Source organism: Pan paniscus, chromosome 6, assembly GCF_029289425.2.
Source record: "Pan paniscus chromosome 6, NHGRI_mPanPan1-v2.0_pri, whole genome shotgun sequence".
Lineage (NCBI taxonomy): Eukaryota > Metazoa > Chordata > Mammalia > Primates > Hominidae > Pan > Pan paniscus.
The window spans coordinates 159,520,922-159,548,666 of record NC_073255.2 but is presented as its reverse complement, the minus strand read 5'-3'; the positions used below and the strand labels follow the sequence as shown (position 1 = coordinate 159,548,666).

Here is a 27,745-nt window from a genome sequence, read left to right as displayed (position 1 = left end):
TTGGTTCACAGTCTGGAGAAGTTTCTTCATGATAATCTGGATGTGCCTCTGAGTTGGCCCCATGTCCTTCCTGTACAGCACCTCCAGGATGTGGCTGAGCAGCTGACAGCAGGCCTCCAGGTTATCCTGTCTCTCCAGATGGTACTTGAGCTGATCAGTCATCATGGGAAGCAGGATCTCTCTGTAGTCACGCTGTGTGAAGTGGATATTTAATTGGGGCTAACAGCATCCTTCTCCAACTGCTGCTTGAACATAAGCTTATTGTATTGCAATGTAGTGAGCAGTCGAGATACAGCCTGGTATATAAAATGTCCTCATTTTTCAGATGAATGTCAAAGTTGAAGGGTAAGCAAACCAACTTTAAAGACAAACATTTGGCTCTTGTTTTCTCATTACTTGTGGCAAAAGACATGTATTTTCTGCTAAGTCTTCATTCTTCTGGCAGTTTCTCTGTAGTGTTTACATTTAAGGTGCCATTAATAAAATTTTATGAAGGACCCTAGCAAGTAATTGAGATACTCCCCCTTAGTTATTTTATTGTCTACTCTAATGTATTGTAGGTGTTTCTCGTAAACAGACTAATTAGTCAGGAACCTATTCATTTTTTAAAGAATATTTCAATAATTTAGACAGTCCAAGTTTCAGATCATGGTGGCTTTTCCCAGGGTTTACTGCTCTCCTCCCCACCCCCTTACCTTAAGTTTGTTTCCTTTGGCAAAAGATGCACAAGTAGGTCTTTATTTTATTTTATTTTATTTTGAGGTTCAAGAGGTTATAATTTCTTTTTGTTTTGTTTTTTTACTTTGGGTTCTGGGATGCATGTACAGAACGTGCAGGTTTGTTGCATGGGCGTGCATGTGCCATGGTGGTTTGCTGCACCTATCAACCCATAGTCTAAATTTTAAGCCCTGTGTGCATTGGGTGTTTGTCCTAATCCTCTCCCCTCCTTTAACCCCCAGCCCCCCCAACAGGCCCTGGTGTATGTTGTTCCCCTCCCTGCGTGCATGTGTTCTCATTGTTTAGCTCCCACTTATGAGTGAGAATGTATGGTGTTTGGTTTTCTGGTCCTGTGTTGGTTTGCTGGGAATGATGGCTTCCAGCTTCGTCCACATTCCTGCAGAGGACATGAACTCATTCTTTTTTTATGGCTGTGTGGTATTCCATGGTGTATATGTGCCACATTTTCTTTATTCAGACACATGCACACATATGTTTATTGCAGCATTATTTATAATAGCAAAGACTTGGAACCAACCCGAATGCCCATCAATGATAGACTGGATAATTTTTTAAAAATTTAGTACACGTTATCATTTAACTCACCTTGGTGGATGACCTTTCCAAAAAATAACTGGAAATGAAAGGAGAGAACATCACTTTAGAGTTTTCACTTGAAATCAGAGGAGGCACACTGGTCTTTTCCGGTACATGACCATTGTTCTTTCTCCACATCTAGGGCGTTAACAGGGAGCCAAAGTGTGTCTTCTTGGACAGCATAGTCAGAATGGAGCCCTGGGCTCCTTTTCGTTTCTGTGTCTGGTGTCACCACAGAGGACTCCGTTTTGTGTGAGTCACAGACAGGTCCCACAGATGGACAAATGCTGCCTTAGTGTGTTTCCATCCAGTAAAACAGTTCATGTCTTAGAGCTTCAGCACACTTGAGGTTCAGATTTTCCTTTTTAAAGTGTATCTCTTTTAAGTTTGGATTACAACACGTATGAATCAGGAAGTAAAATGTTTCCACGTAAAAAAAATACTGGTATTTACATACTGGAAAACCAAAATTATTTGATTTCTAGTGAGACTAAACTTCACCACAGTTACAAAGCTTCATGAATTGATAACACCTGAAAAGTAGTTGTAAAATCTATGTTGCTGTTTCTCCAAGGACAGCATAGGTTATGGAAATTATGAGACAATATTTTATTTGGCATTATTAAGGAGAAAAAGGCATGTCTTATAAGTGAGACTCTTGTACTTTTCTCAGCGTTTTGCTGAACACATGCTGGCAGCCTTCCTGGAACCATCTCATAGCCACAATGATTTGGCAAGCAGATAATGTTTTTCTCGTCATTATAAAATCCTTTTAAATCAAAGAAGTAATGCATGGTTCAAATCAACAGCAATGTGTGAACAATAAGGGCTTCTGTGGAAAAGTATGTTTGAAGCCTTGTTTAGACAGCTGAGCAGACTTACTTTTGGCAGATATAGTTTCTTGTTATAGTAATCACATTTCACTTTTGTTATTAGTTCACCATGACTTTGTTAAGATATTCAGTGACTTCTTTGGTATATAAGCTGAGTAGATTAATGGGAAGAGTGGCAGTTGGTGGTGCTCAGATTGAAGGCTGTATGTAAGTTAAAATTTACTGAAATGTGGACAAATGCGACATACATAGTGAGAGGTGACAAAGTGCTAGCAGCCCTTGCTCGCTCTTGGTGCCTCCTCGGCCTCGGTGTCCACTCTGGCCATGCTCAAGGAGCCCTTCAGCCCACTGCTGCGCTGTGGGAGCCACTCTCTGGGCTGGCTGAGGCCGGAGCTGGCTCTCTCTGCTTGCAGGGAGGTGTGAAGGGAGAGGTGCGGGCGGGGACCCGGGGCTGTGCGGGGCGCTTGCAGGCCAGCGTGAGTTCCGGGTGGGCATGGGCTCAGTGGGCCCCACACTTGGAGCGGCCAGCCAGCACCGCTGGCCCTGGGAAGTAAGGGGTTTAGCACCTGGGCCAGCAGCTGTGGAGGGTGTGCCAGATCCCCCAGCACTGCCAGCCCGCCCAAGCTGCGCTGGAATTCTCACTGGGCCTCAGCCGCATCCCCACCCAGGGTTGGGGACCTGCAGCCTGCCATGCCCTAGCTCCCCCACCAACCCCCACCCCCACCCCCCGCCATGGGCTCCCAGTGGCCCAAGCCTCCCCAACGGGCGCCACCTCCTGCTCCACGGCACCCGGTCCCATCTACCGCCCTAGGTTTGAGGAGTGCCAGTGCACGGTGCGGGACTGGTGGGCAGCTCTGCCTGCAGCCCTGGTGTGGGATCCACTAGGCAAAGCCAGTTGGGCCCCTGAGTCCAGTGGGGACTTGGAGAACTTTTATGTCTAGCTGGAGGATTGTATATGCACCAATCAGCAATCTGTGTCTAGCTCGGGATTCATGGATGCACCAATCAGCACTCTGTATTTAGCTAATCTGGTGGGGACTTGGAGAACTTTTATGTCTAGCTGGAGGATTGTAAATGCACCCATCAGCACTCTGTGTCTAGCTAATCTGGCTTGGAGAACTTTTGTGTCTAACTAAAGGATTGTAAACACACCATTCAGCACTCTGTATCTAGCTTGGGGTTTGTGGATGCACCAATCAGCACTCTGTATCTAGCTAATCTAGTGGGGACTTGGAGAACTTTTATGTCCAGCTGGAGGATTGTAAATGTACCAATCAGCACTCTGTGTCTAGCTCAGGGATTGTAAATGCACCAATGAGCACCCTGTCAAAACGGACCAATCAGCTCTCTGTAAAATGGACCAATCTGCAGGATGTGGATGGGGCCAGATAAGGGAATAAAAGCAGGCTGCCAGAGCCAGCTGCGGCAACCGGCTGGGGTCCCATTCCCCGCTGTGGAAGCTTTGTTCTTTCGCTCTTTGCAATGAATCTTGCTGCTGTTCACTCTTTGGGTCCGCACCGCCTTTAAGAGCTGTAACACTCACAGCGAAGGTCTGCAACTTCACTCCTGAAGCCGGAAGCCAGCAAGACCACGAACCCACCAGAAGGAATGAACAATTCCAGAGGAGATGCCTTGAAGAGCTGTAACACTGCGAAGGTCTGCAGCTTCACTCCTGAAGTCAGTGAGACCACGAACCCACCAGAAGGAAGAAACTCCGGACACATCTGAACATCTGAAGGAACAAACTCTGGGCACACCATCTTTAAGAACTGTAACACTCACCGCGAGGGTCCGTGGCTTCATTATTGAAGTCAGCAAGACAAAGGACCCACCAATTGCGGACACAATGGTATGTCACAGTTTTCCGATGTGAGGTTACTAAACGCCACACTGAATAAGTTGTGTGCCCAGTGGCATTTTCACAAGAAAGTCACTGGTCGATAATTCCACAGGTGTTGGCCAGCAACCAGCAGGACATCTGGCTGCCAAAGGTGCACCCAGGCTGGGGTGGAGGAATGGGAGAGAAAAGGAGTAAAGGAGTAGTGTTTTTAGAGTCCAAGGCCCAGTATTCTGTCTCTATTCTCCCAGGAGGTGTGTGACCTCGAGCCAGTTACTTATCTCCTCTGCTTAAACCACTTAACCTTTAAAAGACGATGATATTGGAGAGGGTACTAGGTGACTGTGAGGATTAAAGGAGATAATACAGGAAGAGCTCTAGGGAGACAGGATATCTGCTACTTGGTGAGTTTGTCAATGTAAGGAATTCCCATGACAGCTTCGACACCAGCATGGTGCCCTGCTGGTACTCCAGGCAGAATTTCACTGAGAATCTTGGGTCCCACAGCAGAAAGTTGGAGGGTGACCACCGACGCCTGGAGACCAGCTCTGGAACCAGTTTCCACATGTAGCCACACTTTACCTGACTTTAACTTGATAACTGTTGTTATGAAAGGATGCAGGATTCAGGTATTTTATATTTAGTGAGACTAAACCCATCATTGTTAGTTTCATAACTAATAAGCCTGAAAGATTGTCTTAAACTCTATTATTATTTCTGTAAGAACACAGATTATAGGAAGTATTAGATATTTATTAGACAGTATAATTTATTTTACTCACAAAACTAATCTCACTCTGTCCTTTGGGACATTACTCATTATGCTTCCTTCCCTGTGATATCCTTTCCTCCCCTTTTCATATGGACAAGGTCCATGTTTTATACTCCTTTCGTATATGAGCATATAATAGGAATCAGTAAACCTTACTGGTTCATTAATTATTTAAATTATGCAAGTGTATGGATGGGTTTCACAGCTTTAAAGTCTGCCCTAGTTTTGCTCACACCTCTGCCTTCCTACTCACTACTCCTCTTCTAAATACTCTCCAAAATAATCTTTCAACATGTCACTTCCTTACTTTTTTCGTGTTTTCTATTGCCTCCTGTATCAAATTACATCTCTTTACCTATCCTTCTTTGCTTATCCAGGGGTTCTTTCTCACTGTACTGTGAGCCCTGCTCTCCAGGCAGTTGATCAGCTGCTTCTCACAAGACTAGGCTCATTCTTTCCCTCTTTCCTCTGCAACATTATTTTTAGTAGTAGTAGTGGTTTTTTTTTTTTTTAAGCGATGGTCTTACTCTGTCACCCAGGCTGGAGTGCATGGTTCACTGTAGCCTCTAACTCCTAGGCTTGGCCTCCCAAAGTGCTGCGATTTCAGGCATGAGCCACCACAGTCTAGCCCTTCCTCTGTGATGTTATTCATTGTGATTTCTTCCTCTGCAGTATTGTTCCCTCTTCCTGATTTATTAATTATTTAAATTATACATGTGCATGGATGGGGGAATTAAATCACTGGCTTAACCATCCAAACCACTCATTCACTCATCCAGTGGATATTTTCTGGGTGCTTGCTGTCTGTGTACCTAGCCTAGTGCTAGGTGCTACAGATAGAATGGTGAATGAAACAGTCTTTGACTTCATGGAACTTACTGTCCAGTGAGGAAAAGAGATGGGAATTAAGTTTTTTACTTAAATATTACAGTAACAGTGTGATCAGTATTTTAAAGAAAAAAGAAAATTTCTGTAACAGCGTACGATACAGGATCTAGCCAAGCCTGGATAACTGGGGAAGAAATTCCTGAGTAGGGATCAACTGGGTGGAGACCTGAATGGTGGCTAAGATAATTACGGGATGGTGAGGTAGACAATGGGAGGTTTTTAAAAGGCCTGTGAGACTGGAGCACAGAGATCCAGCAAGGAAGAATAACTTGTGATGAGGCCAGAGAGGAAGTTTGGGACTTTTTTTTTTGAAACAGGGTTTCACTGCTGGAGTGCAGTAGCGAGATCATAGCTCACTGCAGCTTAGAATTCCTGGGCTCATGGCTGGGCACCATGGCTCACACCTGTAATCCCAGCACTTTGGGAGGCTGAGGCAGGTGGATCACTTGAGGTCAGGAGTTCGAGACCAGCCTGATCAACATGGTGAAACCTCATCTCTACTAAAAATACAAAAAAAATTAGCCAGGCGTGGTGGCGTGTGCCTGTACTCCCAGATACTCCAGAGGCTGAGGTGAGAGAATCGCTTCAGCCCGGGAGGCAGAGGTTGCAGTGAGCTGAGATATTGCCACTGGACTCCCGCCTGGGTGACAGAGTGAGACTCCATCTCAAAAAAAAAAAAAGAACTCCTGGGCTCAAGTGATCCACCTGCCTTGGCCTCCCGAGTGGCTGGGACTATAGGCATGTGTCACCACGCCTGGCTAGTTTTTAAATTTTATTGTAGAGACAGGGTTTTGCCCAGGCTGGTCTCCAACTCCTGAGCTCAAGTAATCCTCCCACTTTGGCCTCCCAAAGTGCTAGGATACCAGCATGAGCCACTGTGCCCAGTCTTCTTTGAGACATTTTTGAAGTGGGACCTCAGAGGCCATGGTGACGATTTTGGTGGAAGACCAATGAAAAATTTTAAGCTGGAGAAGGATTTAAATGATCAGTGTTTATATATATATGCCAATTGACAATAAGTTCAGAAAAAATGGTAGTGGGAATAGGGTGGCTGCCAGAAAAACCTCTGAAGCAGAGAGACCAGTTGCAAGGCTGTTTGCTGTCATCCCTTGAGCCCCAGGGAGAGGGAGGGAGAACCGTCGTGGGAGATAGAGAGGTGAAGAAGGGCTTGAGAGGATAGAATCAGCAGGGTTCAGGGACAAGTTGTATGTTGGGGAATATAATGTGGAGGATGTGAGGAGTCAGGAATGATTTCCAGGCCTCTCGAGGATGGAAACTGGGATCTGTCACTCACTGAGATAGGCAAGCAGGAGGCAGAACAAATATTGGAAAAGTCATGAATTCTGAGACTTATTTAGAGTGTCAATGGGACACCTAAGGAGAGATGTGAGGTAATATTGGAGATCTAAATGTGGAGCTTAAGTGATTAAAGGTTGATGGTTCAGGCTTCGTGATGGCCTTCAGAGTATGTGTGATGTGGAAGGCTCCACACCTAATCAGCAGGCTGAGGACAGAGGGGAAATGTAGCCGCCTTATGATTGTGGGCCTTTCGTTGTCCTCTACACATAGGGCCAAGAGAACGGGTCTTCATTCCTGCTTTCAGATCGTTACTCTACCTCCCTCATGTGAAAGCCCATTTCCTTCTGGAGCTCATGCCTTTCAATACATCACTTCCTAGACTTCCAGTTACTGGATATTTATCCATCCCCTGGTTCTTTTCCCACAGTTATCAGTATCATAGGATACCTGTGAGCTAGATGCCTGTATAATCCTCCTGTTTATCTCTGGAGATTTCAGTGTGTGGGGGTAGTAATTACTTTTTCTCAAAAAAAAAAATATATATATATATATTTTTTTTCTTTAGATAGGATCTCACTCTGTCACCCAGTTTGGAGTGCAGTGGTGTGATCATGGCTCACTACAACCTCCAGCTTTTGGGATTGAGCGATCTTCCCACCTCAGTCTACTGTGTAGCTAGGAGCACAGGCATGTGCCACTACACCCGGCTAATTTTTTGTATTTTTGGTAGAGCAGGGTTTCGCCATGTTTCCCAGGCTGGTCTCAAACTTGTGAGCTCAAGCCATCTGCTTACCTTGGCCTCCCAAAGTGCTGGGATTACAGGCGTGAGCTACTGCGCCTGGCCAACAAATTTTTATTAAGCTCTCACTAAAGGACAGGCTCTGTGTTAGGTACTGGATTTATTAGCAAACAAAACAAAGTTGCTGCTGAGGTGCTTACCTTCTGTTTTGATGGGGGAATGGACAATAAATGCATGTCAGATGATGTTATATGCGGAAACAAAAAACAGAGCAAAATGAAAGAGTAAGGCAGATGAATAAAGTGGTGGTGGGGAAGACAGGGCTTCCTCTCAGGAGATGAGAGCTTCTCTTCACCACTCCAGTAAATCTTGTCTGTCAAAAGTGACCTGGTGATGATAAAAACCAGCAAATCTCTCTTCATTTGACCTGATTTCTCTTATGGTACTTAGTAATTCTCTGTTTCTCTCTCTGTCTCTCTCTCATGATGAGATGGACAAAGGGAGGTTTTTAAAAGGCCTGTGGGACTGTCTCTATCTCTCTTATCTTGACTGAGACTGTCCTGTCTCTCTCATTCTGAAACCATCTCCTCTCCTGACTGCTAGTAAATCCATATTTTTTACTAGCAGTCTACTCTGACACCACCAACCTGCCGTGGATCCAGTTATTTTGCCAAATTTTAAAATGTAGGCATTTCAGAAGATTTTGTCTTGACTCTTTCGGTTTGTTTTTGTTTTTGTTTTTTTTTTTTTAACCATACTTTGTCTCCAAAGCTGACCTGTACCAAAACTAAATGGATTTTCCATGACTCTCCCAACATTCACCACCATATACAAATGCACACACATGGGCTTCCACCTGTATTCTTTATTTTTGTTTACTGGAATCTAGACACCCCAGTAAAAAAATGGAATTTTCCAATTTTCCCTGTCTTATATTTCCACATTTTGTAAATTACTAAGACACATTCATTCTATTTCCCAAATCCTCTTTAACTCCACTTTTCTCTCTAGCCTAGTCCTAGCCCTTATTGTTTTCCACCAGGTCTGTTGTGTTCATGTGATAACTGATGTCCCAGTGTCTGCTCTGGTCACTTGTTGTCTATCCTTCGTGCTGCCACCAATTACCTAACGTATGCTTCTAACCATTTTAGCACCTTGGCTACCCAGCTACCCTTGACCTCTGCATCACCAGATACAGCCCAGAGTCCTCCCTCCCCCCACGTGGCCCTCACTCTTATAGTGAATGTCCCTGCTAGTATGAAAGTCCTTGTATTTCCCTCAAATGGCCTTGCAGTGTTATTCTTTTGTGCTTTATTGCTGTTGTTCTTTTATTTTCTTTTTCTTGAAGTATCCTTTTTTTCCTCTCTTTCCCTCTCACACAGCTCATGGGTTATTCAAAACATGGGTCCCTTGTCTCTGCCCTGTGCTCCTCTCCTCTCTTACTCTGGCCCCCCCAACAGAGTTAATAACTTCTTTTCTTTTGCCTTTTCTCCCTCTGTGTGGGTTTCCATTGCTGCTGTCGCCCTATTATATTTGCATGTGTATCCTGTCTCTCTCAGGTGCTGTGACTGTTTCAGGGCAAGGTCTTTGGTTCATTTCTCATTGTGCTCCCAACACTTAGCAGAATCCCTGAAATGTTGTTAACACTAAATGTTGATTACATTACATCTAATTGGATTCAGTATGGCTTCAGGTATGGTTTTGTAGGGGAAATGAATTCAAAAATGTAAGTTTCTTGGTGTCCTTGTTTCAAAAATGTGGTTTGGTTACTTGGTGGAATCTAGCTCTGACTCTGTTAGGCAGAAGAACTTGGAAAATACAAAATGTCTGCCAACTTAGCATATTAGAAATTAAGCAATTAAAGGGTTTTCTGATGTCCCTCCTAAGATATTCATACTTCACTTTATATCTTGCTGGTCAAATTATACACACATTACTAAATTTCTCAAAGGTGGTTGTTTTGACTTAGAATATTTTCCTATAGGGACAATGTTGCAGCTCTTCAGTATTTTTGTATCAGTTAGAGTGCACTGTGAAGACAGAGAACACACAATAATTGAACAGGGAACGCTTAATATAAACAATAACAAATTGGTTAGTATGGGTAAAGAAAACTCTAAAGAATATAGGAGTAGCAGAAATAAGGAGCAGAGTACCCAAAGAGGCACCCCCTCCCCCAGGGCTGGGATCCAGACCTCACTGGAGTAGGTGTGTCTTACTGCATGGCAGAGTAGTTCACCGAAGTGTTGCAGGGAGACTTGCAGGGGATTGGCCTTCTGGGGTTCTAGGGGGAAGCTGTCCACAGTGGGGTGCCACACTGCAGAACTCACTGGGAATCTGCCAGTGGGAATGGTACATTGGGAGACCATTCTCAGGGGTCTGGAGAAAAGCTGCCCACGGGTTGCTGCCACATGCCTTCAGGTAAGAAGGGAACCAGGAAGAAGAGCCCTTTTTCTTCCAGTGTACGTCCTCTGGCAGCCTCTACCGATGTTGCTTAAAATTGTGTTAGCTGGCTGGGTGCGGTGACTCATGCCTGTAATCCCAGCACTTTGGGAGGCTGAGGTGGGTGGATCATGAGGTCAGGAGTTTGAGACCAGCCTGGCCAACATGGTGAAACCCTGTCTCTACTAAAAATATAAAAATTAGCCGGCCATGGTGGTACGTGCCAGTAGTCCCAGCTACTCAGGAGGCTGAGGCAGCAGAATCGCCTGAACCTGGGAGGTGGAGTTTGCAGTGAACCGACATGGTGCCATTGCGCTCCAGCCTGGGTGACAGAGCAAGACTCCATCTCAAAAAAAAAAAAAAAAAAAAAAAAAAAAAAAAATGTGTTAGCAGACACAGGTAGGGCAATGGAAAGGTGGAAAGGGAGCTGAAAAGCAACAGACTGACAGCTGGCAGAGTCCATCCTTTTAACTACTGAGCTTCCCTGAGTTCCACCTTGAGATACAACTTTTGCAGAAATTAGGGTACAGATAGACCAAAATTGTGTGTATATAATGTAATATATAAGGTCATATGTGTAAATACTTTTAATATTTGTGAATATAATTTTAAATTGCATATAAATACTTATGCAGGTTATAAATATACAATTTATTTATGTTAAATGTCACTGCTCAATGAGAGTGATTAGATGAGGTTGAGAAGGGAGGTAGAGACACATCTGAGTTCTGAAGTAGTTCTTGTCATTCTTAGACACAACATATTGTTAAACATCTCAATTTCATTGTCTTTGATACATGAATATTTAAAGCACTATGCGTATACCTGTCACTTAAGAATTAATTTGTGTTGCCTTAAAAACATAAAAAATAAGACAGGGAGACTTTCCAATAGTAAGTAATTGAGCCAGAGCTGGTAAAGAGAGAGGAAGCATTTTGGGAATGTGTTACACATGCAGAGGATCCCTGACTCATGACAGTTCTGCTTATGATTTTTCGACTTTACAATGGTACAAAAGTGATATAACTCAGTGGAAACCATATTTTGACTGCCTGTACAGCTGTTCTGCTTTTCATACTCAGTATAATATTTGAAAAATTACATGAGATGTTCAACACTTTATCATAAAGTAAGCTTTGCATTAGATGATTTTGCCCAACTGCAGGCTAATGTAAGTGTTTTGAGCATGTTTCAGGTAAGTTAGGTGTATTAAATGCATTTTTGACATGATATTTTTAACTTATGACACGCTTATTAGGACGTAACCTCATTGTAGTTTGAGGAGCATCTTATTTGACAATGCAGAATTTACTACCAGTGTTTCAGTACGTAAGTCTGTCAACCGAAATATTTGAGCTCCAGGAATCTTCTTGCCATTGAGTAAAGATAGGAAACAAGAAAAACAGTTTGTGTGAGTGACCTTAAGAGGGAGAACTAAAGTGGTGGGAAAAGGCTTGGGGTCAGGTGGTTGAGCATGCCAGCCCCAGTGGTTCAAGTGAGTCCACTTTGACTGTATCAAGCAGGTGTGCTGCTTGCCCACATGCAGACAGGCATGGAAGTGTGGTGCAAGTAGTATGATCATAACTTGGGAGTACTTCACTATAATGAGTCAGTTCTTAGGGTAAAAGTTGAGGCCAGGTGTGGTGGCTCATGCCTGTAATCCTAGCACTTTGGGAGGCCAAGGCAGGAGGATTGCTTGAGCCTAGGCGTTTGAGACCAGCCTGAGTCATATAAGTGAGACCCCATATCTACAAAAAAAAAAAACAACAAAAAAAAAACAAAAACTAGCCCAGGCATGATGGTGTGTGTTTGCAGGTCCCAGCTACTTGGGAGGCTGAGGTGGGAGGATTGCTTGAGCCTGGGATGTCAAGGCTGCAGTGAGCTGTGATAGTGTCACTGGGCTCCAGCCTGGGCCACAGAGTGAGACCCTGTTTCAAAAAAAAGAAAAAAAAGTTGACTTGAATTTTTGTTCTGTAAGCTCAATAACAGCATATAATTTATGGAGGTTCTATTAAATTGTCCTGCAGGCTTTTCTGGGAGAGTCTTTTGACATTATAGAAAGAATAAAGCAAGAATAAAAGCAGTCTTATATGGCTTATAGAGGATTCTTAGGAATGTTGACAGCATAATAGATGTTTAATGAATCTTAACTGATACTTAGATACATAACTTAGCAGAATAGAGAGATTTAAGGCCAAATCTCTGGTGTCTCTTCCCAAATATGACCTTATTACTGTACTTATTTTTACCCAACCCTTGCTACCTGTCTCATGAACATCTTACTCTATGGTTCTCTATTGTTTTTATTTTATTTTTTTCCAGTAGTAATGGACAATTAGAAGTCCCTTAGAGGTATTGCTTTTCAAGCCTCCATTCTTTCTAGTTATGATAAGTGTGTGAGAAGTTGCAGAGCTGGTAAAATCAGGGATGGGGACAGGTATATTCTAACCCCCCAGCTGTTGGGCAATTTTGAGTAAAAATTACATGTGATGAATATTGACTTGGATACTAGACTTACCCTACTGTTGATCATCAAGTCCACACTCAAATGATACATGATTCTTTCCCTGCTGAAAAACCAGCTAGAACTCTCAGACACAGGTATGGATGTTGGGTTCATATCTCCAGTTGTTTTCCTAATCATCTTTTTTTTTTTTTTTTTTTTGCTTATAAACAATGGTCATTTATTTCTTACAGTTCTGGAGGCTTGGGAAGTCCAAAATCAGGGTGTTAGCCAATTTGGTGTCTGTGAGGACCTGCTTCCTGATTCACAGACAGCTGTCCTTTCACTCTGAACACATGTGGTGGAAGGCATGAGAGAGTTCTGGAGTCTATGTATAAGAGCATGAATCACATTCATAAGGGCGTCACTCTAAAGGATTTCCTTGTAGAGGTGGGAGACATACAGGTCAAAGTAAACCATCTTACTGGTGTTTTTTACTGTATACTGTGTCTCCTAAACATTTTAACATTTTAGAGAGATTTGGGGCCAACATTATGACATTAGTTACCATGTATTATAAAACATTTTGAATCATTGTGGAGTATTTGGCTGAAATATTTGTAGAAACTCTGGCTGGATTGCTGAAAGCAAGTGGTGTTAGCATCTACACTTAATTGTAATTGTTTTTTTTTTTTTTTTTTCAGGTTTTTCTAAAGAGTGACCGAGTGGCCAGAATGGTTCAGAGTGGAGGGTGTTCTGCTAATGACTTCAGAGAAGTATTTAAGAAAAACATAGAAAAACGTGTGCGGAGTTTGCCAGAAATAGATGGCTTGAGCAAAGAGACGGTGTTGAGCTCATGGATAGCCAAATATGATGCCATTTACAGAGGTGAAGAGGACTTGTGCAAACAGCCAAATAGAATGGCCCTAAGTGCAGTGTCTGAACTTATTCTGAGCAAGGAACAACTCTATGAAATGTTTCAGCAGATTCTGGGTATTAAAAAACTAGAACACCAGCTCCTTTATAATGCATGTCAGGTAAGTGGTCTCTGATATTTTCCCTTCCCCTGTCTGACTCGTGGAATGAACATGAAGTATTTACAAGCCTATGAAGATGTCCTTTACTTGCTATAATCACTTTACTTGGAAAGTTGAGCAAAATTGAATTTGAATAAATCACATAGTGATATTTGAGAGAAGTTTTGACAAAAGTATTTGGTAGAAGGAGAAGAATATCAGTACTTCTTATCCAGTAAATAATCATCCCCATGTGTCCTACTGTAGGACATTAGATTTGTGCCTATTAGGTATTAATGGGCCATGCCATGTAGAGTAAAAGGAAAATCAGCTCCTATCTGAAGAAGCTTGGCAAATTGTAATAAATAGGTATTTCTCACTGCAAAATAATATTTTATAAAGATATGATGCTGATCTTCTGAGTTGTGTGGAAGTAATGAAATTTCAAATTTTTTTATTTAACTCACCCAGATTGAAATAAATTGAGGATGATAGTTGAACTATGTAATTTAAAGAGATGACAGAGTCAATATTATATTTTCTCTTCAGTTGTTATTCTAGTTATACATACAAAAATGGGATAAAGGCCAGGCACGGTGGCTCACGCCTGTAACCATGTGCTTTGGGATCATGAGGTCAGGAGATTGAGACCATCCTGGGCAACATGGTGAAACCTGGTTTCTACTAAAAATAGAAAAATTAGCTGGGCGTGGTGGTGCATGCCTGTAGTCCCAGCTACTCAGGAGGCTGAGGCAGGAGAATTGCTTGAACCTGGGAGGCGGAGGTTGTAGTGAGCTGAGATCGTGCCACTGCACTCCAGCCTGGTGACAAAGTGAGACTCGTCTTAAAAAAAAAAAAAAAAAAAAAGCGGGGGAAGAGGTATAAAATCATGTTTCACATTTTTCATTTTTTAGATCCAATGATTTGTCTAATAATGTAGTCCTTCTATATTTGCATTTTGTTTGTTTATGTTAAGGGTATAAATTATTTAACTATGCCCTAATATAAAACTTAAATTGATAAAATTCTGACACTTAAAATTTTTTGTGTTACCTTAAGAGTTACACTTCTATAATGTACATGTTTGTTTTTAACCTTTTTGCAAATCTTCTCTGAATTTCTGTGTTATATCCATATTGGTTACTTTGCATTGGTAATTTGTGGATCATTTCAAATCAACAAATTAATAGAGTTAATAGTAAATCACTGAGGCACTTTAACCCTGTGAACAATTTGTGTACTCACTGTAATTGATTTCATTGTTTTATGAAACCAGGTAGTTATTTGGTAATAGTGGAAGATGACTATAAAACCAAAATCTTCTATTTGAAAGATAACTTCAACTGGAACTTTGTATTTTTAGTGAAACAGTAGCTTACTTGTACAAATAAATGTTGATTAACATAATTTAGTGGGAAAACTCAGATTCAGACATTCAGTAGATGTTTGTTGAGCTTTATTCAAGTCCAAAACCTCTGTAGGTATTAGGGAATCCAAGTTGAGTGAAAAAACATATTTTTTCCTCTGTAGTGGCTAAAGTCTATATAAGATAAGACTTGATAAGTCCAAGAAAAGTCATTTATTTGCAGCTTGCCCAGCTTTTTATTCTGAGGATGGGAGTGATGACTTTCAAGCTCTTTATATGTCTCAGTTAAAGCTATAATTCCTTTCAGTTCTGAGATTTGAAAGAAAAGCTTATGGATTATTTTTGATTGATTTTAAAACACAAAGATATTATAAGACCTCTAAATGAGTTATTACATATGGATTAGAATATACTAGATGTTACAAGGTTATAAAATATATTTCCATGTTCCTATGAGTTTATGTTATTAATTTAAAATATGTTTAAGTTGTCTGCCTACTAGAGAATCAGCTGGACTGTGGGCACCCTGGTTTTAGTCTTCCGTGATTTGAAACCTACTTGCAATTCAGATCTCCAACTGTAACAGTGGCTTTGTTCTTGCTCAGAGTTGGCCTGAACAACAATAAAAAATAGCAGTTTTGTTTATTTGTCCTTTCAGTTCTATCAGTATTTGTCTCATATATTTTGATACTCTATTAGGTACATATATTTGCAGTAGGATTGTTATGTTTTATTGTAGAATTGACTCCTTTATCGTGATGTAGTATTCCTTTTTATCCCTGATTATTTTCCTTTTTCTGAAGTCTACATTGTCTTAAGCTAATACAGCCACTCCAGCTTTCTTTTTATTAAAGTTAACATGGTATCTCTCTCTCCATCTGTTTACTTTTAACATAAGTCTTTATTTTTAAAGTGGATGTTTTGTAGACAGTGTGCAATTGGGTCTTGAAGTTTTTCTTTTTTTTCCGAGACGAAGTCTTCCTCTGTTGTCCAGGCTGGAGGGCAGTGGTGTGATCCCAACTTACTGCAACCTCCACCTCCCGGGTTCAGGTGATTCTTCTGCCTCAGCCTCCCAAGTAGCTGGGATTACAGGCACCACACCACCATGCCTGGCTAATTTTTGTATTTTTAGTAGAGATGGGGTTTCACCATGTTGGCAGGGATGGTCTCGATCTCCTGACCTCATGATCCGCCCGCCTCGGCCTCCCAAAGTGCTGGGATTACAGGTGTGAGCCACAGCGCTTGGCCGAAGTTTTCTTTTTTTTTTTTTTTTTTTTTTTAAATCCAGACTGATCATCTTGGTCTTTTAATGGGTATGTTTAGGCCATTCATATTTAAGGTGATTACTAATATAGTTGGATTAAATTTTAAAATCTTTGTAGCTTTTACCACTTCCATGCATTTGTTCTTTGCCCTCCCCTAGTTTTTATGCCTTCTGTAATTTTGATTGAACACTTTATATGAATTCCATTTTGTGTCTTTTGGTGTACTGCTTATACATTTTTTAAAAAAAAACAAAATTTTGGTGATTCTCCTAGAGTTTAAAATACATATTTTTAAATAATCTAAGCCTACCATCAGATAACACTATACTATAAGGCTTCATGTGTACTGCAGCTACTCCATAATAGAGTATATCCAATTCCTTCCTCTCATCCCTTGTGGCATTGCTGTCATTCACTTCATTTATAATATGCTGTAACCCCCAATATATTCTTTCTATTATTGCTTTGAACAATTATCTTTTAGCTCAATTAAAAATAAGAAAAATAAAAGATTATATGTATTTTACCTTCATTTATTCCTCCTCTGATGCTCTTTCATTTCTTTATGTAGATTCAGATTTCTTACTGCTATTATTTTCCTTATCTCTGAAGAACTTCTTTTAACATGTCTTAGTGGTGATGCAGTCTCTCAGTTTTTGTTTGAGAAAGTCCTTGTTTCTTCTTCGCATTTAAAGTATAATTTCACTGAATATAGAATTATCTGTTAGATTTTTTTTTTCTCTTTCAGCACTCTGAAAATTTCACCACACTGTCTTTTTGTTTGCATGATTTCTGATGAGTTTAATGTAGTTCTTATCCTTTACTCTTTAGAGGTAAGGTGTTATTTTCCCCCTTATGGCTTCCTTCAAGAGTTTTTCCTTCTTTCATTTTTCTGCAATTCGAATATGCTGTGTCTAGGGGTGTGTGTGCTTGTGTGTATTTCTTTTGCTTGGTGTTTTTCTGAGCTTCCTGTATCTGTGGGTCAGTGTCTATTATTAATTTTGGAAAGTTCACTGCTGTTATTACTTCAAATATTCCTTCTGTCCTATCCCCTCTTTATTCTTTTTCTGGTATTCTAGATATGTTTATGTCACCCATGTTTCTGTTACCCATGTTATCCCACAGTCCCGGGATGTCCGTTCTGTTTGTTCAACTCTTTTTCTCTTTGTATTTCAGTTTGGGAAGTTTTTATTGACATGTCTTCAAGCTCACTGATTCTTTCCTCAGCAATGTCAAGTCCACTAATGAGCCTATTGAAGGCATTCTTCATTTCTTTCACGGTGTTTTTGTTTTTTATTTCTAGCATTTCCTTTTGATTTTTTGGTAGTTTCCGTCTCCTGCTTTTATTATGCATTGTTTTTGCATGTTTTCAACTTTTTACATTAGGGCCCTTAGCCTATTAATAATAGTAATCTAAATTCCTTGTTTGATAATTCTAACATCTGTCTCATATCTGAATCTAGTTCAGATGCTTGCTTTATCTCTCCAGATTGTGTTTCTTTTGGTTTTGTGCTTTTGACATGCTTCATAATTTTTTGTTGTAAGCCAGATATATTAGGTAATGAGAACTGAGAACTGAGGTAACTAAGGCTTTCATATAAATATTTATGTTAATCTGAGTAGGAGTTGAGCTGTGCTTAATGTTTAATGTTTCTTGTAGCCATAAGTACGAGAAACTTCTTTTTTTTTTTGCATATTATTAATCTCTTTATTTTTAATTTTTTTATTATACTTTAAGTTCTAGGGTACATGTGCACAACGTGCAGGTTAGTTACATATGTATACATGTGCCATGTTGGTGTGCTGCACCCATTAACTCATCATTTACATTAGGTATATCTCCTAATGCTATCCCCTCCCCACTCGTCCACGCCACAAAGGGCCCAGTGTGTTTTGTTCCCCTTCCCGTGTCCACGTGTTCTCATTGTTCAATTCCCACCTATGAGTGAGAACATGCAGTGTTTGGTTTTCTGTCCTTGCGATAGTTTGATGAGAATGATGGTTTCCAGCTTCATCCATGTCCCTACAAAGGACATTAACTCATCCTTTTTACGGCTGCATAGTATTTCATGGTGTATATGTGCCACATTTTCTTAATCCAGTCTATCATTGACATTTGGGTTGGTTCCAAGTCTTTGCTATTGTGAATAGTGCCTCAATAAACATACTGTGCATGTATCTTTATAGCAGCATGATTTCTAATCCTTTGGGTATATACCCAGTAATGGGATGGCTGGGTCGAATGGTATTTCTAGTTCTAGATCCTTGAGGAATTGCCACACTGTCTTCCACAGTGGTTGAACTAGTTTACAGTCCCACCAACAGTGTAAAAGTGTTCCTATTTCTCCACATCCTCTCCAGCACCTGTTGTTTCCTGACTTTTTAATGATTGCCATTCTAACTGGTGTGAGATGGTATCTCATTGTGGTTTTGATTTGCATTTCTCTGATGGCCAGTGATGATGAGCATTTTTTCATGTGTCTGTTGGCTACATAAATGTCTTCTTTTGAGAAGTGTCTGTTCATATCGTTTGCCCACTTTTTGATGGAGTTGTTTGTTTTTTTCTTGTAAATTTGTTTGAGTTCTTTGTAGATTCTGGATATTAGCCCTTTATCAGATGAGTAGATTGCAAAAATTTTCTCCCATGTTGTAGGTTGCCTGTTCACTCTGATGGCAGCTTCTGAAATGGGCAAAAAGTGTAAGCATTCCCTTTGAAAACTGGCACAAGACAGGGATGCCCTCTCTCACCGCTCCTATTCAACATCGTGTTGGAAGTTCTGGCCAGGGCAATCAGGCAGGAGAAAGAAAGAAAGGGTATTCAATTAGGAAAAGAGGAAGTCAAATTGTCCCTGTTTGCAGATGACATGATTGTATATTTAGAAAACCCCATCATCTCAGCCCCAAATCTCCTTAAGCTGATAGACAATTTCAGCAAAATCTCAGGATACAAAATCAATGTGCAAAAATCACAAGCATTCTTATACACCAATAACAGACAAACAGAGAGCTAAATCACGAATGAACACTCCCATTCACAATTGCTTCAAAGAGAACAAAATACCTAGGAATCCAACTTACAAGGGATGTAAAGGACCTCTTCAAGGAGAACTACAAACCACTGCTCAACGAAATAAAAAAAGGACACAAACAAATGGAAGAACATTCCATGCTCATGGGTAGGAAGAATCAATATCGTGAAAATGGCCATACTGCCCACGGTAATTTATAGATTCAATGCCATCCCCATCAAGCTACCAATGACTTTCTTCACAGAATTGGAAAGCACTACTTTAAAGTTCATATGGAACCAAAAAAGAGCCTGCATTGCCAAGACAATCCTAAGCCAAAATAACAAAGCTGGAGGCATCACGCTACCTGATTTCAAACTATACTACAAGGCTACAGTAACCAAAACAGCATGGTACTGCTACCAAAACAGAGATATAGACCTATGGAACAGAGCAGAGTCCTCAGAAATAATACCACACATAAACAACCATCTGATCTTTGACAAACCTGACAAAAACAAGAAATGGGGAAAGGATTCCCTATTTAATAAATGGTGCTGGGAAAACTGGCTAGCCATATGGAGAAAGCTGAAACTGGATCCCTTCCTTACACCTTATACAAAAATTAATTCAAGATGGATTAAAGACTTAAGTGTTAGACCTAAAACCATAAAAACCCTAGAAGAAAACCTAGGCAATACCATTCAGGACATAGGCATGGGCCAAGGACTTCATGTCTAAAACACCAGAAGCAATGGCATCAAAAGCCAAAATTGACAAATGGGATCTAATTAAACTAAAGATCTTCTGCACAGCAAAAGAGAAACTTCAGCTTCCTCCAGTATCCTTGTTTTTGTCTCCCCTTTTGACTGGGCTTCCCTAAGGACTCTGCCCCAGGGAAAGTCTACATCCTGCAGCTCTTTTAGCTGTCACCAATCCACTCTTGTCATCCTGGAGCTGTGTTGGTGTTGTGGTAAAGTGTTGGAGAGATGGAGTGTCCTCTAATCTGATTAAATCTCCGTCTTTTAGTGGACCTGTAACCTTCATAAGTGTTTCTGTCCCTGGTCTAGGAGGATTGCTCCCTCCTACTACCATGTTCTTCATTCTCTTCCCTGGATGCAGCTTCCCAGTCTCTTTTTTTGAAGTCCTGTCTCCTGTTCTCTCTGTTTTTTGTTTTTGCTTTTCAGTACGTGAGTCAAGAGGGCTGGAGTGGGGTGGTATTCTCTTCTTCCACCTGGGATAAGTTTTCAGTGTTTCCCTCAGGCAAAACCTTTCTGCTTTTGTTAGAGAGAAGGATCTGGGAGATTGAACAATGGCTTTCTCCCCCTTTTTTTCTGCCATGGCCATACAGGGATCTTTTTTGGATCCTCACTATGAGAACTTTGTGGGGTAACTGGAAGGAAAGTCCAGCAAAGTTTGGGAGCCTCTTTATGATTGTGGTTCCAGGAATTTCTTACTCTCTGCACCCAGCTTATAGTAATTTTTCTAAATTACTAGACAAGTAAATATTCCTACCACTCATGGCACACAGCAGCTTCTGCTCCACGTGCTGTGTCTTTCTGGATTTGCCCATCTTTCTAGATTTTGGTTAGTGGTTTCCCCTGCACACTCAGTTCTCTGAGAAGTCCAAGAAAAGTCAATGATTTGCAGCTTGCCCAACTTTTTATTCTGAGGATGGGAGTGATGACTTCCAAGCTCTTTATATGTCTGAACTAAAACTATAATTTCTTTCAGTTCTGAGATTTGAAAGAAAAGCTTGAGGATTATTTTTGATTGATTTTAAAACAAAAAGAAATTATAAAGAGTACCCCTGTAAATAACGACATATAATAATAATTATTTTACAGAAATTATGAAAATAAATTGTTTAGAGAGCAGCCAAGACACTTTTTTTTTCCTGAATGCTATGCAAGCATACCTTGGAGATATTGTGGGTCCAGTTCCAGACCACTACCACAAAGTGAATATTGCAATAAAGCAGGTCACACAATTTTTCTTTTATTTCACACTGCATATAGAATTTATGTTTTACTGTACTGTGGTCTATTAGGGGTATAATAGAATTATGTTTAAAAAATAACCTATGTACCTTAATTTAAAAATACTTTATTGTTTTAAAAAATGCTACCAAGCATTTGAGCCTTCAGCAAGTTATAATCTTTTTGCTGGTAGAGGGTCTCGCCTTGATGTGGATGGCTGCTTACTGACTAGGTTGGCTATAGCAGTTTCTTTAAATAAGACAACAATGAAATTTGCATGGCGACTCACTCTTCTTTTCACAAAAGATTTCTGAATAGTATGTGATACTGTTTGATAGTATTTTACCCACAGAAGAACATCTTTCAAAATTGGAATTAGTCCTCTCATACCCTGCCACTGCTTTATCAGCTACGTTTATATAAATATTCTAAATCCTTTGTCATTTCAACAGTGTTCACAGCATCTTCACTAGGATTAGATTTCACTTCAAGACACAACTTTCTTTATTCGTCCAAAGAAGCAATACCTCATCCATTCAAGATTTATCATGAGACTTCAGCAATTTAGTCACATCTTTAGGCTCCACTTCTATTTCTAATTCTTTTGCTATTTCTAGAACATCTCCAGTTACTTCCTTTACTGAAGTCTTGGATCCCTCAAAGTCGTCTGTGAGGATTGGAATCAACTTCTTCCAAATGCCTGTTCATGTTGACATTTTGACCTCCTCCCTTGAATCACAAGTGTGTTAATGGCATCTAGAATGGTGATCCTTTCCAGAAGGTTTTCCATTTACTTTGCTCCAATCCATCACTATCTGTGGTAGCTGTAGCTTTACAAAATGTATTTCTTAAATAATAAGACTCGAAAGTCAAAATTCCTTCTTGATTAATGGGCTGCAGAATGGATGTTATGTTAGCAGGCATGAAATCAATGTGAATCTTCTTATACATCTCTATCAGAACCCTTGGGTTACTAAGTGCATTGTCAGTGAGCAATACTATTTTGAAAGGAATCTTTATTTTCTTAGAAGTCTCAATATTCAGTAAACCATGCTGGAAACATATGTGCTGTCATCCAGGCTTTGTTGTTCCATTTATGGAGCACTAGCGAAGTAGATTTAGCATGATTCTTCAAATCCCTCATGTTTTCAGAATAGTAAGCGAGCTTTAGCTTCAACCTAAACTCACCAGCTTCATTAGCCACTAACAAGGGAGTCAGCCTGTCCTTTGCAGCTTTGAAACCAGGCATTGACTTCTTCTCAGTAGCTATGAAAGCCCTAGATGGCATCTTCTGACACAAAGCTGTTTCATCTACATTAAAATATGTTGTTTAGTGTAGTCACTTTCATCAATGATCTTAGCTAGATCTTCAGGATAACTTACTGCAGCTTCTACATCAGCACTTGCTGCTTCACCTTGCATTTCCATGTTATGGAGATGGCTTATTGCCTTTTACCTCATGAACCAACTTCTCCTAGCTTCAAACTTTTCTTCTGCAGCTTCCTTACCTTTCTCATAGCCTTCAATTTGGCTGTTTGGTGCAAGAGGCCTAGCATTTGACCTGTCTCTTCTGATGACATGCCTTTCTAAGCTTAATCCTTTCTAGCTTTTGACTTAAAATGAGAGATATGCGACTCTTCATTTCACTTGAACACTTAAAAGCCATTATTGGGTTATTAATTGGCCTAATTTCAATGTTAGTGTGTTTTAGGGAATAGACAGGGCTGAGCGGAGGGAAAGAAATGAGGAAATGGCTGGTCTGTCAGAACACACATAACATTTATTGAATGAATTTGTTGTCTCATATGGGAGCAGTTCATGTTGCCTCAAAACAGTTACAATAGTGACATCAAAGATCACGGATCACAGATCACCTTAACAGATATAATAACAATGAAAGAGTTTGAAATGTGAGAATTATCAAAATGAGACACAGAAGTGAGCACATGCTGTTGGAAAAATAGCACCTATAGACTTGCTTGACTCAGGATTGCCACAGACCTTCAATGTGTAAAAAAAACATAATATCTGCAAAGTGCAATAAAGAGAAACTCAATAAAATGATGTACGCCTGTATATTTTTTCTTTTGTTATATTCCAACAAAGCTTAAAAAGAAAAGATAAGGCAAAGCAATAGAAATCACAGAAACTAGCCTGTTCTTTATAGAAAGGAATAGCCTGAGAAGAGAAATAGAAGAGCAGGCCTTGGGGAGGCAGGTAGGATCTAAAGCCAATGGAGCTACTGGAACCTGGCTCAGGTGTATGTCTATGAGATTTACCCCACCTTCTCCATGTTTCAGGAAAAGCTTTGAGACTCCTCCTAACTGTAACAGTGTCGCTTCTGTATGTGTTTACCCTTCTGTGGCCCCTTGTTTTTGGCAGCACAAATCTAGAAAATCTCAAAGATGTTGCTTGCTTAAGAGTCAGAAGCTCAGGATCGAGGGCTGTTCTGGTGAAATGTGCAGGATGGCAGCAGCCAGGCAATCTCTGGCAACTCAAGAAAGAAAGGACACGAATGGGAAGGGAGCCTTGCCAGGGCTGCCACATGACATCGATGGCCATCGTTTGGTAATATCCTTTGTTCCAGAGCTTCAGGATTAGCATCAGGAGTGGAAAAACAGGAAACTCTCTTCTGAAAAAGGCTATTTACATTACTTTGAGTCAGAGCAAGTAACGTATTATCAACATTAAGGCATGAAGGAAACTTTTAAAACACTAAGAAGATAGCACATACCACAGTTAAGATATGAAATTAGGGATAATAGAAAGACAAATTGTTATTGTTATCAAGAAAACATAAAAAAGAATAAAAACAATGTAAGTAGCACCTAGATTAGCTATTGTGCTAATAAAATTTCATACTTTGGATTCTTTGATTTGAAAATAATGTATCTGCAGTGGTGCGCATTCATAGAACAAAATATTAAGAAAAAAGTAAAGAACAACATGTACAGTCTAAAATGAGTGGCATAACAGTACAAGAATCTGAAATTGTTAGCTGTGATTTAGTTGAATTCAGGATATTATAAAAAGGAACAGGAGTGAAGGAAGAATAATCTGTCAGTGGAAAGTTTAATTTTGGAATATTTTAAGGAAATGCAGTTAATTTCAAATATATATATTCTTTTAGAGAAACAGTGTTATATAATATTAAAGCTGTATATTTGATAGTCTTACTAAGAATAATTTTATTTCACTTTTTTAAATGAAAATGCTGTTACTTAAGTGGTACCAGTTAATCAACTGCCTTTCCTAAAACAAATGTGTTTATGAAAAGTTATTTTTAAATATGACATAAGGTAATGCAGTATGTTCAAATTAATTAGTTAACCCATTATCTATAATCATGCAGAGCATATATATATATATATATGTAGACAGAGAGAGAGAGAGAGAGAGAGTTTTCACTAGGCATTGTGTTAAATAATAGGAACCTAGAGACAGATAAAACCTAGATTTTTGCAAGGTTTATAGAAAAAAATGCTGTTGTAAATGCTACAGTGGTGTGGTTAATCTCTGGTTCTGGATACATCATGAAGAGGTTCTCCAAAATGAGTAGATGCTAAGGTGTTCTGGGCAGAGGGACAGGCACATGCAAATAATGCAGGCATGAAATGCATGGCTTTTTGGGGAACTTCACATCGTTGACTACTGGAGTATGAGCAGGAGATGGGGCTGTATTTGAGATATTAACAGAGGTAGGTAAGCATCTTATGGACTATAGAGAGGCATGCAATCCTAAATGAACAGAGTCTGAAGAGTGGGATACATAGTACCATATCTACTCCTATAATTCTCCTTTAACTTCTATATTTGTCTCTTAAAATGATTAAATTTTATAGCTATCTAGACCCTGCTCTTTTCTGCCAAAAGCAGCTTTCATTAATCTTTTATAATCTCATTCCATTAACCGAAGAAAGCGACTCACCCAGATTTACCCGAGTGTCAAAGCAAAGTTAACTGAGATCTTGTTCACTTATCCCTCCTCCGACTCAAATTCTTCATGTCTGAAGACTACACCACCCATGTTAAGTAACATCACAGAACTGTTTGGGTATTTGTAAGGGATAAGCAGAAATATTTGTGAATGGTTAAAAAGTAGGCTTCAAGTTTATGATTTCTTTTCCCTAGAAGTTTTTGCTTTGGAGATTAAGTGCTTTGAGTCTAAGAGTTTAAAGAAATCAATAAATAGGCAGTTGCTGTGGTCACCGTGGGTGTCTTCCCCTAGAAGTCCAGGAGCCATGAGGCATTAACCATTTTGAACATCTTCATTCAACGTGTGCAGAAAGAAAACAGGGAGAGAAATGTGAATCCCCAAAGGAAACTGGGGACTGACTTCCACCACTGTCTTCTTTTTTTTTTTTCCAACTAGTAGCCTGTGATTGATAATAGGTTTCATTTAACATACAGTAATGTGTCTACTTCAGCAGAAATAATAGCACATTCTACTGACAGTTACATTGGATACCTTTCAAAATGACTTTTAAAAATGACTTCCAAAATAGAAAAATAAATGCCATGGTAATGAAAATTAGGGAGGAGTATATTTTTCTCATATATATATCATTTAAAATCTCAAAACATTTGAGGAGAATATTTAAGTAAATGTATTAAATGGCAGGTTTGTGTTTGGGGATGCAGCAAGGGAAAAACAAGATCTTAAGAATAGTTAGATTGTTATATAATTTTTGAAATTCTGAAATTAATCATTGGAGTGGCCATAATATTTATATATGTGTTAAATTTTTGGTAAATAAATGTATCATAATGTAAATTGGATGAATTTAATTTTACTAAAATGAATTTGAGTCTCTGGTAGTATTAAGTTTCCGCTCTCAAAAATTTTTAAATTGTCAGTGTAATTTTAACATATTCCTAACAAATTAAATTATAGGCTTTATTAGTGTTGCTCCATTTGGCTGTGGATTCTTTTGTTTCTTACCTTTGGCTTACATGTGGAAGAGTTACATAAGAATATTCTAAAATAAGGTTTCTGCTAAAATGTTTTGTTGAATTTGTCTTTGCTTTCTCCAGCATCTCCCTAGATAATGAATATAGATTACCTTTAGACATTCCTGTATTTATTTTTAGATTTTTCTTCTTTATCTAATTCTGCTCCATGGAAATTAGAAAGTTATCCCAACTTTTCCACTTTTTAAAAATAAGAGAACACAGCTTTACAAAGAGATCACATCTTTGTGGTAGTAATACTAAAAAGAAAGTGTTTTTGCTGAAGTACTTCAAAGTCTATTCTCAACTACTAATAAATAAGAAAGGATTATATGGGTGTACTGTTTCAAGCATAATAAGCAACTGTATCTTTATTTTTCATGGTTGTTTAATGAAAATATTCTAACAAATTTAAAATTATATATTTGATATATATTTTTTCTTTTATTTATTCAAAAATGTTCATTGGCCGGGCATAGTAGCTCACACCTGTAATCCCAGCACTTTGGGAGCCTGAGGTGGGTGGATCACTTGAGGTCGGGAGTTCCAGACCAGCCTGGCCAACATGGTGAAACCTGTCTCTACTAAAAATACAAAAAAATTAGCCAGGTGTGGTGGCACGCGCATGTAATCCCAGCTACTTGGGAGGCTGAGGCAGGAGAATTGCTGAACCCAAGAGGCAGAGGTTGCAGTGAGCCGAGATCACACCACTGCACTCCAGCCTGCGCTGGACAAAGTGAGACTCTCTCTCTCAAAAAAAAAAAAAAAAAAAAAAATTCATTGAATACTTAAGAAAAATGTCAGTTACTAGGTTAAGCAGTGAAAATATATAAATGACAAGATTTGATTCCTTCCCTCAAGGCATTCATATGTGGTCAGTAGACAGATGTATAAAATTGTATAGTTTTATAAATGGTATAGATGTATAAATCATATAGATGTATGAAATGTAGTGGTATAGTTGATCAGTGCATTACTGGGAGTATGTATACTGTACAGCAGGAGCACATGGGTGGCAGCATCTTCATTTATATTGGATAGTTGGCATGGATTTCTTTAGTGCTCTCCAACTTTGTATGCACATTAGAATGAATAGAAGAGCTTTAATACTTGGGCCTTACCTCAGACTAAGTGAAATGGTCTGTGGAGGTCAGGCCCAATGCCTCTTTTTTATAATTTTCCCATATAATGCTGGTGCACAGTGAGAATTGAGGACTGCTGGCCTGACATCCCATCTGAGGACTTTGTCCTGTGGTCACATCTAATGTAGGGGAAGCTGGGAACAGTCTAGTTGGGTGCCAGGAAATAGAGCTGGTTTGGGAGTGTGGGAACCCAATTCTTTCTTGGACATTTAATTGAAGTTTAATAAAGGTTTTAAGAAAACAGTAATTCTGAGTTTTGGATGATGAACACAAAATTAACCATGAGGGAGAAAACAGCTTTTACAAAGGCATGAGGATCATGAAATGGATTGGAATCTGTTAGGGAGGTATGGTGTGTGTTGCTGGAGTAGCCGAAGAGGCTAAAAAGTTAGGAAATGATTTGAATATTTAGGGCCTTATATACTAGATCAAAGAGTTTGGAATTTACCTTG

The 27,745-nt window shown here is 39.7% G+C and overlaps 1 protein-coding gene across 11 annotated transcripts in view; it reads left to right on the top strand.

Annotated features, from left to right (window-relative positions):
* Positions 1-27,745, top strand: part of CADPS2 (calcium dependent secretion activator 2) — a 566,720-nt gene that overhangs the window by 208,635 nt on the left and 330,340 nt on the right. For all 11 annotated transcript variants that reach the window (XM_003808627.4, XM_055115340.2, XM_055115339.2 and 8 more), the window contains exon 3: positions 13,272-13,604. In XM_003808627.4, the coding sequence (XP_003808675.1) occupies positions 13,272-13,604 (333 nt within the window). The remainder of the gene's footprint in view (positions 1-13,271; positions 13,605-27,745) is intronic.